This window comes from Nicrophorus vespilloides, unplaced genomic scaffold, assembly GCF_001412225.1.
Source record: "Nicrophorus vespilloides isolate i.1.1-1 unplaced genomic scaffold, Nicve_v1.0, whole genome shotgun sequence".
Classification (NCBI taxonomy): domain Eukaryota; kingdom Metazoa; phylum Arthropoda; class Insecta; order Coleoptera; family Silphidae; genus Nicrophorus; species Nicrophorus vespilloides.
In genome coordinates this window covers 83,454-96,760 of record NW_017099640.1, presented here as the reverse complement: position 1 = coordinate 96,760, position 13,307 = coordinate 83,454, and the positions used below count along the sequence as shown (strand labels likewise).

General features: G+C 33.9%; 1 protein-coding gene across 1 annotated transcript; it reads left to right on the top strand.

Moving 5' to 3' along the window:
* Positions 1-567: 567 nt before the first annotated feature.
* Positions 568-13,307, top strand: LOC108564925 (neuropeptide CCHamide-2 receptor-like; the record flags this gene model as incomplete). The annotated part of the gene is given in 7 exon segments (XM_017924126.1): positions 568-825; positions 11,287-11,491; positions 11,551-11,770; positions 11,829-12,186; positions 12,242-12,362; positions 12,418-12,592; positions 12,649-13,307. Coding segments are annotated over 7 exon segments (1,440 nt in total).

The window sequence follows — 13,307 nt, the reverse complement described above, 5'->3', positions numbered from 1 at the left end:
GTTAGGTTTTTGACTAAGATCTTCAAAAACCTAACCTTTTTTGTACAGTGTTTCTAATGAGTTAAAGCAACTTTTGCAATTAAAAAATAATTTGTTCTATTTTCTTTTTGTAGATTTTTCTTCGTAAATATCTGGGTTAAGTACTTTTATTTATCCAAGATGAGATTTCGAAAATGTCAAAGGTTATTTGATGTGAGTGTGTGGTATTAAAAACAGTGATTATTAAAAAAATCATTTCGTAAAGATCAATAAGTTTCGCGTTTGTTGGGAGAGGGAAATGCAGTTAATCGTGGATGAATCAATGATAGAGATCCGAGCAGTAGATCTATCCTAGGTGGTTGCACATGTTGGACAGGAAAAAGCACATATGTCTTTGATGATGGACTGCTGGACCAATGGGAGCGCGAGTCTCGTTTTAGATTGTTGTTGGCTGGTTTTGCAAATATAAAAATAATCCAACCAAGGGGGCTGGAACAGGGACGCCTGGCAACCAATCGGATCAAACCGCGGACGGCGGGAAATTCAAACAGTTGTTTGCTTGCTGCTAGTTTTCTTTCGGGATTTCAGGGATCCGGGGGTGGGAAAAAGAGGGGACGTGTAAGGAGTTTCCAAATGACATGCCCGCAACAGGAGGATGTCCTGCATTCGCATTGACAATTCCTTGCAGGATGTTTTTGTCCGTCAGTTATCGCGCAACCACCACCAGCAGCGATCCAGCAAGTACCACCAACGCTTCAGATCTGGACCTCACAAGCGACCCGGCGCTTCCACCGATCACACCGAACGCCGGAGTCCTCCGCATCGCTTCGCCGATCATCCGACAAGGTAGGACAATTTCCATATCCAATGCACGCATTATTCTATTAAGATAAAAAAAAATAATTTGCCGTAATCCATTTCACGCTCCATCCGATAAATCCGATTATTTATGCGATTTATGTAATATTTAACGCCTATATATCACGCTATGTTTGCCTAACAAACAAATTGCTTTATACAGACGAATGGCAAAGCAAAGCTCAAAAAAATATTAACTCATTCTTTCCACAAATTACTTTTAAACACTTTTATCTTCAAAATTTATTATATTATTATAAAATCATTTTTAATAAAAATTTATAATTACAAAAATTAACAATTATTCGAAAATTTTACTTTCTTCACAAAATATTTTTTAAACTTTATAAATTGAAATAATTTTAAATTCTAATAATATAATATAAAAATATAATAATTAAATAAGAAAAAATTTTCATAAAAATGTTGAAGTTTAAATCCAATTAATATATTAATTGTAATTTCGTGGAATGAAAGACTTAATTACAACTTAATTTAATAACAAGAATAAATAGAGCTTCGTCATTCATTTACAAAAGTTGCCTTTAATCAAAATCTATTCCGTATTATATTGTATTTCATTTACAATTATGCATGATTGAACTGTTCGAAAAGTTTAAAGTTAAATCGAGCACTCAATTCAGACTGCATCCATTCATTGGATTAATTACTAACTTTTTCCGCGCAATTTTCAAACCCTACAACTGCTCGCATTGAAATAATATATATAGTTGGTCTTAATTAAACTTAGTTATCGGCAACCCTTTGATCCGATTATATCAGATCCTCATGGAAATGAATTTAATGACTTATCCGGGCGAATGCAATAAACGGTGTTTCCCCAGCGGAAATTAACCGGCGGATAAGTTTATCTGTGTAGCATCGAGAAACTCGTTACTGTAATTATTTTTTTTTGAAAGCATTCAAAGCAAAATTTTCCAAGATCGAAACACAAAGGAAGTGAAAAAAAAAACAAAAAAAATATGTATCTATAAAATAGAAATACTTTCTCGGATTTATCGTCTCCGTCGAAGAGGATAAGTGTACCATCGATCTCAAGAACGCCCTCTTTTTATATATAAATTACATTCTCCTCGGGCGGTGGAAATTTTCGCACAATTTGTATGTTAATACCATTTCAATGGATTTCCAATATTGAAAAATAAAGCATCTGTAACTCGTAAGGAATCCTAGTATTTGAAAAGGATAATAATTGCACACGGTTTCAGTAGAAGAAGAAATAACTGGAAATATATAAAAAAAGACATAAATTTGTCTTTGCTTCTTTTGGTCCTAACCGAATGAAGAATAGTCCTATTACGTGCCAAAGGAACGTAGTTTTTTCTTTCATTAATAGCCTAAGGATAAAAAAGAAAATAGTGGAAAAAAGTTACAAAAAACAAACATATTATATAATAATGATACATTCTATGGAAATTAATTAATTTTTAAAACGTAGCAATAATAATAAAGTAGGGTTTAATTTATAATGCGCTCCTCTTCATATTTTGCCCTTAATTTTTTTTATATATTTTTGTTTCGGTTGCGGTTACCGTTATTATCCTTTAATTGAAAAACTTCAAGCCCTTTATATTTTCCACATAATGTACGCTGTTGATCCGCGCGCGCGACCCTTTTCTATTTTCCTTCATTATCCTCCTCCTACATCCATCCAGTAAACTGTTCAACATTATTGCCCATTTCAAAAACAGGAAATTCAATGCAATCTCCGCGCCGGAACGAAATTTGCAAAATCTCAATAACTTAGCACAATTGCATTGAAATCATTCAAAAGAATTTTATTGTTTTTAATGAAGAAATTTTAGTTTCATAACTTTTTTGTATTCATATTATTTTTAGTTTTGCAAACAAATGTTTGTTTATATAAAATATAAGAATTTCCTGTAAAAAAATTGTGCTAAACTCATTTATTTCATTTAGATTACAAAGGATAAATTACATTTTTTCAATTATTTCCAATAAATTCATAAAAAGATTTGTGACAATTGAAATTATAGAAATCAATAGTTTTTTTTTTGTCTTCAACGTTAGGAATATATGAAAAATGTTATTCAAACGTATTGGAATCATGTTTTTGCTCAACAGGAATCTAATAAGAATCAGATTTCAGATTTAATTTACTTTTCAATCAAGACCTGTCGGAAAATGCGTACTTTTTCAATGAATGCAAGGATAAGCCAATTCAATATTTATTCTAGAAAAAATATGCATATTGATTACATCTCCCAGCGTTACTGATAGCAATCATATAAACCTATAGATATTTTTTCAAATATCGTGTTTACAAATTGGATGCGCGATCGAAACGAGATGCTGTCGGAGCCCCGACTTGCAATTATGCAATGATGATATGAATTGCATTGCACACTCGCATTCACTTCATTCATATACAATTTTTTTGTCCGGTTTCGCAACAATTGTTGCTACATATTGCATTTCCAAATACGGTTTGCAGCGTAGACGAATAGAAATGCTCGTCACATATTTCCAGCCTGTCGAACAAATAATAATAATAACTGAGTATAACGGTTGACATCGAGTCTTTCCTGTAATTAGGGGTGGGCACGAATAATGCGTTCGCTTTGTTTCTTGACGTTTGAGGCTTACGTCGGATGCACTAAATCTCAATCAATGCCCGCCGTTCGGATAATCGGTTTATCGCCAATTTCATGACATTCCAACCGAGACAGAAATATTTAAGCAGATTTGCATCACAATCATCCCTTCAATAACAATCAATTAAATCAAACTTGTCTGTCTATTGTTTTTCTCCCTTTGTTTATTCATTCATTTTTTTTTATTCTCATAAATGGACACGGCTCCATTTCGTTTCATGTCATAAATCACACGGACGACACTAATTGCGGCACTTTTAATTGACCGTCACTCGGACGAGTTATGAGAGCTGTTGCAGACGCAATTATGCAAAAGTTTCGCGTCATTCGAGAATCCTTCTGCAATGGATTCTGCACAGTCTGTTTACTACAATGTCCCAGGTCCAACATGAAACATATTATTACACTTTAACATCGCATTCAAATGTAGAGAACTTTGTTTCTTCAAGTTTCAAATTTACAATCAGTTAACAATGATTTCTGAATCCAATAGCTTTAATTCATATTTAATTTATAACATTGATTAAACGCTTTTTAATTATCTATAGCCCTTTTTAAATTTAATTACTTGGGAAATATTTAGCATTAATTTGTTTTTTTTTGGTGGAAGTTTTTACCATATATTCTTCTGTTATTTGTTGGTTGGCTGCCGTCTTGTTAACTTCAACTATTCCCTTTGTGTATCTGCTGATATTCTTAACACTGTCATTGTCCATCGACTTGGCGGAAAGTCAATATGCTGAACTTGTCAATATTTGCGCAACGCTTGCATGCATGTGATTATGCAATAAAATCAAAAAAAAAGTTCATTAGTTTTCGAGTTATTAACACCAGATTTAGGTAAACTCAATTCACTTTTGTTTTCAATTTCTACAACTCATAGCAGGTGACTCGGCTGCAATACGAAGATGCCTGTAGGCTCGTTGGAAAGGTGAGATATTCAACTTTCGATGATGTAATTGTCTTAAGGGGTTGTTGAGAAATTCATAAAAATACCGAAAACAAATTAAAAAAAAATAATAATAATGAAAGCTCGTTATCCTTGCAGAATGAAAGAAAACTGAAATTTGCGGAATATGCTTTAATTAATACCAGAACCGGAATAAAACTTCATAAAACTGATGATCATTAAAATTGTACCTTTGGAATATTTCAGCAAGAAAATAATAAATAAAATATTATTAACAATTTTATTCATAATTGTGTTAAATAAAACTTAATATATTTTGCAAATATGTAAATTTGCAATTATATCATTATTATTTTATGTTTGATGTAATTATTAATATTATTGTTTTTTATAATTCTGTTTTAATTAAAACTTTAATACCAGTTTTATAAAATAACCGTTATTTGTTTGAAATGCTATTATTATTATTATTTGCGCAGATATGCAAATTTGTAATGCAATATAGAATTAATACAAAGCAATCACCAAAAACAAAACCCAAATCCAACCAACTAACAAACAAAAAAAAAGACAGTAAATAAATTTCTATATCAATATATAGGAGATTTTCAGCAATATTAAATAATAATAACTATTTCCATGGCATAATGAATCAGTGAGTAAATCCTCTACAAATTGGGAAATCGGATATAATACGCGGCTTTATTTATTTCACGTTTGTGTAAATGAGAACATTTCAATAGAATTTTACATCAAGGAACGCTTTGTGTTCAATTATTTATAGATTTCTAATTAGATTGATCTGTTTCGACTCAGTTTTCTCAAGGGGAATAATATAAATAAATATATAAAATAAAATGAAATAAAAGAAACGTTGGTTTTCGTTGATTGAATTTGTGGTTGCGGAAAACAAACAAAAAAAATATAATATAAAGTGGATGAGAATCAATATTTTCAACGGGCTGACGTTTACATTAATTCCAAAAACAAAAACCAATAATAACAGAGAGAGAGAAAAAAAGACAAGTGCGAAATAGATTTTTACAACGCGTTTTTTTTTAACGTTGAATTGTTTATGACCGCTTGTTTGATGGAATATAATTCATTAAATTTTCAGGAATTTTCTTTATATTGGAAGCGAAATGGAATGGGGTTTTTTGGTATTCTGGATGCGACGCTACGCTTTTGTCAAGTCGCTGTTTGTTTCTGTACTTTATTACTTCTTTTTTTTCTCTCTCTCTACTTCTGTTTCTGTTTTGTTTGTTGTACATTTTCGCTCGTCGGGTCTTCCGTCTGTTCATTTCTCAATTACAAGTGTTGCGAGCCGTCGCACGAAAGTCATTTCCCAGAGTACGTGGAATAAATTGAACTTTTATAACGAAATACAAAATAAATCACAGTTGCATTCGATATAATCACGTAAAACTTGTTTGCTGAAATTATATGATATAGGAATAAATTTAAAGTTTGATTTGATTTAAAAAAAAAAAAATTATGTTATTTTTAATACTAACGTTCTTTTATTTTTAATACTGAAAATATTATTTTCCATATTGTAATTTATTATTCATATTTCATAATTTACTGATATTGTGTAATTATTACAAAGATTAAAACCTTTTTCATGTTAAAATCTAGTATAAAATATTATTTTCTTAAGTGTTTCATGAAACAATTATAATACAGAGCTTAATGAGTTTAATCCAAAATTTTTACTAGTTCAAAAATACACATAATATGTGTACACAAGTTTTAAAAATGATGTAACAGGCACGCAATCCGGGACTTCTCTTCTCATCGTTACTCGTTATGCAAAACGTCGCTCGTTAAGCGAGTCATTTTCCTTACAATTAATTTTGCTCATTAAGCGAAATGCTCATTAAGTGAGGTTCTACTGTATTTCAATATTTCAAGTTAATATATAAAACTCCACTATTATTCTATAAGTCTGTTTTTTTCCTCTTGTTTGTATTTAAATAATTTATTTTTATGTTGTCTTTGGCAGTGGGTTCTAATTAATTTCATCGAAACCCGAGCCTGTGTGTTCTCGGCTGCGTACATTATTTGCACATCGAAATCAAGTGCAAATAAACAGTCGTAAATTAGTAGCTCCGGGAATTAATTAATATGAGCTTGGATCAAATGGCCGCAGCAGCAACAGCAAACCGAGAAGTTAAAGAAAAAAAAAAAGAAATCGTTCCATTTTTATTTTATTCATCAAATTGTTGCTGCTATTTGGTTTTATCTGTTTGTATTCTTGGAAACAGGAAATAATTAGGACTCCTCAAAGATTAATTAATTTGTAACTGCATGAGTGGCTTTACGAACAATCAGATTTTTTTTTTGCTCATCCATCTCCCTCCGCGTTTCTCCTACTCGATAATTGAACGATGCTGCACTTTAATTAATATACTAATTGTTTGTTCGACAATACCGGCAACGTGCAATAAATAACTGTTGAAGACGTTCGCAGAGGCGTGAAATTTAATTATCATTAGAGCGTACCCGTCGCTTCCGCCACCTTTTTCTATATATATATATAGTTTATATACAATTCTAGCTATTAATTACTGTCTACAGCGCAATAAACTTCTATCAACAATTTATTAATGATTACGTAATAAAAACATATGTCAGCAATTAAAAAAATAACTAAAATTTATGGAAAACATACAAAAATGCATATTCCAAATATTTCATGTAAATTGCAGCTTTTTTATATTTAGACAAAATATTGTTATTTTTCTGAATACAGGTATCCTCCGACTTACGAACTAGTTCCGTTCCAAGGAACTTACGAACGTCGGGAGAATTTAAAAAAATTCAAAATATACTTATTTTCCCACACTTTATCATGGTTTTTACTTTTATATATGTTAAATTCCATATTACTGACTGCATAAATTTGAAAAAATTATTAAAATGAAAAAAAAAATACTTATTTAGAAATACTTTTCAATGTAGACATGTAACAAGTTAAAGCTTTTAGAATTTTGTTCGTAAGTCCGGAAGTTAGATTTGATATAGATTTTGTATATGAGTGTGTTCATATTTCTCAATTGTTAAGTTGATTTAATTGTAGGAATATAATAGGTTAATGAATACGGTAATTATACGAATCTGGACAGTCGTCACTGATTACAAAATAAATGATTATTGTATACATTTGGAGTGGCGTTGAATTCAATTACCATTGGAGAAAACCCGGCGCATCTGCCACATTTTCGGTGAAGCATCAATCACGGAAGTAATCATTTCAAGACAGCACCGGAAAATTTTCTATCTACATGAAACGACATTAATTACATACAGCAATTTTACAAAATCACATACATCTTGTTTGTGATATAACAAAACAAAAATTAAAGTTTTTAATTTGATTTTTCAATTTTTGTACTTGTATTTTTTCATTTATATGTTTGTGAGTAATTAAAATAAGTTATTAAATATTTAAAAATAATAAATTTATTAAATATTAATTAAAATCGGAAATGTTGTTAAAAGAATAGTTTTCCATGAAAAAAAGAATTACCGCTCTTTTACGTAAGGATGAATTCCGGACGCGCGCGTTCCTCTATTTTCTACTGCTTTTGTCTCGCGCACAAAGCAATCAAAAAATGTGGCTCTGAACTTGCCGCTTTTGTGACGGGAACATATGGAAACATAGTTTCTTTCCCGAAAAAAATCGTTTTAGCAAACATCAAGAGTAGTTCCAAAGCGGAAATAGCGAAGCGCAAAAAAATGCTTGTATATATGAAACTCCGACAACATTCCTTGCATATTTAGTAATAATTGTTTAGTTACTGTTTGAAAGCACTTCTAATGGATTAAATTGGGTTTATACGTTTAGAAATAGTCCGAATTTAGCAAATAATGAATATCGAAATTAGTTATAGCCAGCACTATAACTAATTTACAACTGTAATAATCAATTTAGTTCGTTAGCAATGCAAAAGTCATTAGTTTTCATGCGAAATTTATCGCTTTCATCTCTGGGCCAAAAGGAACGACGTTCGTTTGATCAATATTTGCGTTAATAAGCGTGATGCCTGTAGGTTTTATCAGTGCAGTTCCATCAACCTTCTCTCCTATTTATCAATTTTTTTTTGTTCTCGTTTCTTTTCTATCCGTTTCCGATATTGGCTCATCCTGTGCGAGGCTTTTAAATATTATGAGCAATTTGGCTACAGCTACAAGAGTATCCAATATCCTCGACGGCACTGCACAAAGGATATTAATTTCGTCCAAATCCGCTGCGCTTTTGCTCTTCTATACAGACATATTATTGTACCAGTGGGATCATAGCAGCAAAGTGCTGCATGACTTTTCTTGCAGCAGGGAATCAATTTCAACTTTTCTCAGATGTTCGATTGCAGTGGAAAGCGCAGATTGCAGCCCATTTCCCAGGCCGAACAATGCAACATTACACCTCAGGCAATTAAGCCCAGCGAATTGCTTTTATCGCCGTTCGTGGATAGCAACCATTACGGTTCATTTATCCCGGCACCAGATCTTTATTTCTTCCTCGATCCACCGTCCTTCCGACTACGCCACCACTCCTGATCCCCATAAATCGGTCCTCCCACACTTACCGATTCCTTCTTCTTATATATTTTTTCTCTCTCTCATGTGCTCCAGTAATATCCTCTCTCGATGCGACCCTTTTCCTCACGTCAGAAGAAATATGCAGTTTCATTTGTAACGAGCGCGAATTAAGTTCGAGGAGTTTCCTGAAAACGGATTCGTGTTTGATTATTTCTTTTTTTTTCGTGTGCTTCGGAAGACCACTTTTGCATATATGCAGGGCCAAAGGATTCCTTTTATATTACGCAATATGTATGCAAATTTCGTTAGCGAAATTGACACATCGTTGCTTGCCATGATTTGCCGTTGAATTTTAAATCGTTCAAGATGAATTCCTTTTCTCTTTACTTCTTCCCTCGTCGACCATATACTGGTACCAGTATTTTCAAGAAATGGTTACACTTTCAAAAAAATATATACACTGTTTCATATTTAAAGTTACGAAATTATTAAGACATTCAATTTACTATAAATCTTCAAGATTCTCTAATGGAAATGTTGACTTATTTTTTCATCTTTTCATGTATTCTGATTACTAAGTAGTGCTAAGGTTTGTTAATCTAACACTTCCTTTCAATTACACTGGAATTATATATGTCCAGAGTTGCAAATCTGCGATATGAGTTGCTTAAGTTTAGTGAACTGTCAAACATCAAGTGCGGCAATAGGCGTTCTGTAAATTAATTAATTTCCGAACTTCTTCGTAAAACATAACGCAGCAAACACAGCGATTTGGTTACTTCCGTTTTACTTCATTCTCTGGCAGCAATATAAAGGGTTTCTTGTGGCAAGTTCCGAGCAAACAAGTTTAAATTAATTATGTTTCGACTAAGAAAATATTGCCTGAGGAAAACCTAGACTTTCATAGCGATGCGAAGCTCGTTATTATGGATTCCCATAGAGAAAAACCGATTTGCATACTTGCCCTAATCGAATTCAATCTTTTCTTTATTTTCTTTTGTCTCTTTATCCCTGTTCGAGTTCGTTTTTTTTTTGTTTGTTCCCTTCGAATTTGTCCGTTTAACCTTTGCATATTATCATTATTCGTGGTAAACGGATTTATCTGGGGCGCTGCATTTTAGCATATATTTTCATGGCTAATCTAAATTGACGTGTCTAACGTGCCTTGGCAGGTTTTCAAATTGTTTCCCGAGGGCAGGTCGCGATTTACTCCAGATTTTACGACGATGCGCTACAGCCTAGAGAAAGGTCATTAAATATTAAATAAATATTTATAATTCCCAAGTCAATTAGTGGATATTGTATATTTTATTACTTGGAACGTCGATATATTATTAAGAAGTTTATTATATTTATATATACAAAGTCTATTTAATCAATACTTGAAACGACGTAAATTGCGGTTGTTATCAAATTGCCAATTATAATGAGCCTATAGAGGAAAACAGTAACTTTAAACTAATTGTTCAGGTGGGTCATAATTCCTATTCTCAGGTAAAACTGAGACGATCATCAATTCCCAAGGAACGCGGAGCTCCGGTCGGATTTCGCTTCGAAAATTTCAAAACAGCCCTACGAAAAGTTTGCCCAAATACACTAAGCCCCTTATAATGATAAAACGCACATCCATCTAAATCAGTCCAAATATTGTGAAAGTGAAGAGTTTAGCCTCGAAATCATGTTATTTTCCAAATGGTTTGCGCCTCTTAATCGGCTGCTCTTCTTTGGGTTTTCATCTTTTATTCATCGAGGACAGATTGAAACCGCTCCGAGCTCGAAACGATATTAAAACATTTTATGCTACATTTCTCTCGAATAGTTGCTCTTTCTATTGTTTTTTTTTTCTTATTCTGCTCTTCTCACCAGCGTTTCTCTGCCTGTGCACTATCGCATGCATATTTTGCAAGCTCTACAAACATGCTCGTAAAACCTTGTATCTGCGGAGTAACGAAGGGATGAAAATGTAATGGGGTATTAAGGAAAAATCGCGACTTGAATATTCAACGCGGATCAACTGATATTACTTTGCGTCACCGTTCATTTTTTTCATTTTTTTTTTGGTATTTTTGCATAAACTCAATCTAGTTCACTTAGCCCTTTCAAGTCTCCAAGTGGAATTTAAATGAAAATAAATAAAATTGTTTATTATTGTAATATATTTGAGCTGCAGGTAAATTAATGTTTAAATAATTTAAATTCATTTAACGTGTATTTATCGATCATGCGGGGACAGGAGTCTCCTACGGAGATTTATGGATGTGGAGTTTGTCCCGTGTTCGGAAATCCCCTCTTGTACCGTTCGCGTAGCACGATTAATCAATGAACGCTCTTTCTTTTATGTTTTGATTGATGTTTCAGCGATGGAGTTCCTCAACAACATGACCAGCTTGAAGAAGCTTTCGGATACCGATACTGAAGACTCTTACACTCCTTACGCCTACAGGCCGGAAACCTACATAGTACCCGTAGTGTTTTTCATTATTTTCGTGGTTGGGGTTTTGGGAAATGGGACTTTGGTCATCATTTTCGTCAAGCATCGCGCTATGAGAAACGTTCCCAACACGTATGTAACGACTTTGAATTGCAGACACAGCCTTTACTGATAATCTGCTATCGTTTCAGCTACATCCTTTCGCTTGCTTTAGCTGATTTGCTCGTCATCACGACCTGCGTCCCCTTCACCTCTATTATTTACACCCTTGCTTCCTGGCCTTGGGGAGTCGCGGTGTGCAAGATATCGGAAACCGGGAAAGACGTCTCCGTCGGGGTCTCCGTGTTCACCTTAACGGCACTTTCCGCTGAAAGATACTGCGTTATTGTGAATCCCTTGCGTCGGCTTCAGGTACGATATATGCTTTCTCGAATGGAACGTTTCTCCGATATGCTGCGATCTGTTGCAGACTCGCCCTTTTTCCGTTGGCACCGCTATTTCCATCTGGGTATTGGCGATCCTCCTCGCTCTACCCGACGCGATCTTCGCCACCGTCATCGACGTCCCGGTCAATAATTCTTCTATAAAGGTCTGTACCCCTTTTCCCGACACTCCTTATAGAGACACCTACGCCAAGTACAGCGTCGCCGCTAAAGCCATCATCTACTACATCCTACCGCTCATTATCATATCCATCTTCTACATCCTCATGGCCAAGAAGTTGAATGCTAGCACCAAGCAGATGCCCGGCGAGATCCAAGGTCAGAGCGCTGCTCAGGCTAAGGCCCGCAGGAACGTCGCCCGCATGGTTTTGGCTTTCGTCTTCAGTAAGTACAAAAGTAAATAACGTAAAACTCTTCTAAAAGTTATTTTCAATTCCAGTGTTCTTCGTCTGCTTCTTTCCCTACCACTTGTTCATGATCTGGTTCCATTTCAACCCTTACTCTCACCAAAATTACAACGACTTCTGGCACGTTCTCAAAATCATCGGTTTCTGCTTAAGGTAAAAATCACACCAACAATAATCTACAGCAACAACTAAACTTATACCTTTACAGCTTCTTGAACTCCTGCGTCAACCCTATTGCTCTCTATTTCGTCAGCCGCGTTTTCCGTCAACATTTTAATAGGTACCTCTTCTGCCGTCGCCCTAAACGTCGCCCGATTAGAACCACTCCTTCCCGTAATGTCTGCGAAACCAGCTTCACCTCCACCTACAGACGTCCAACCCAGGTACAGGAACAACCATAACAAAACATAACTATAATTAAATTATACTTTGTTATCAGGCTATATCCTTCGACAGTCCCCGTACCCTATACCGCAAACCAGCAACACGCGCCGCTCAGCAGGAAACCGCTATGGTATCATTCGATCTACCTACCTATCGTGATTTCAGCAGGAATACTACCACAGTCGTTTTGCATACCGAGCAAACTTAAATTCTCGATAACCCGGAAACAACATAAAGCAGTTCTCTTGGGTTGATTTGTTATATATTTTCTCCCGGATATCAGGTGTAAAATTTTCGGTTAAGTTTCCTCAATTTATACCTAGGTTAATAAATATCCCATTTTCAATGATCAGTTCAATGTCAATTAGATTGCGTTCCAGTAATTTTGGTTACGCATTTGCCTTATTTTCGACAATGGAAATGATTAAGGAATACCGAATACTAAAACTACGACGAAAACATATTATGGTAAAACACCACCTAAACCGAATATGTTCTAAAACATATATTATATACATATAACAAACTCCACTGATATTACTAAATATATTTTTGTTATTGTTATATTTATATACATATATGCATATCATATATTTATTGATGTTACTTTTAAGGTATATATTTACATATAATAACAGCGTTATATTTGATGTTTAAATATATTCTAATATATTTTAGAACGGCGATTGCGGACTAAACTCATGTGGCTAAGGC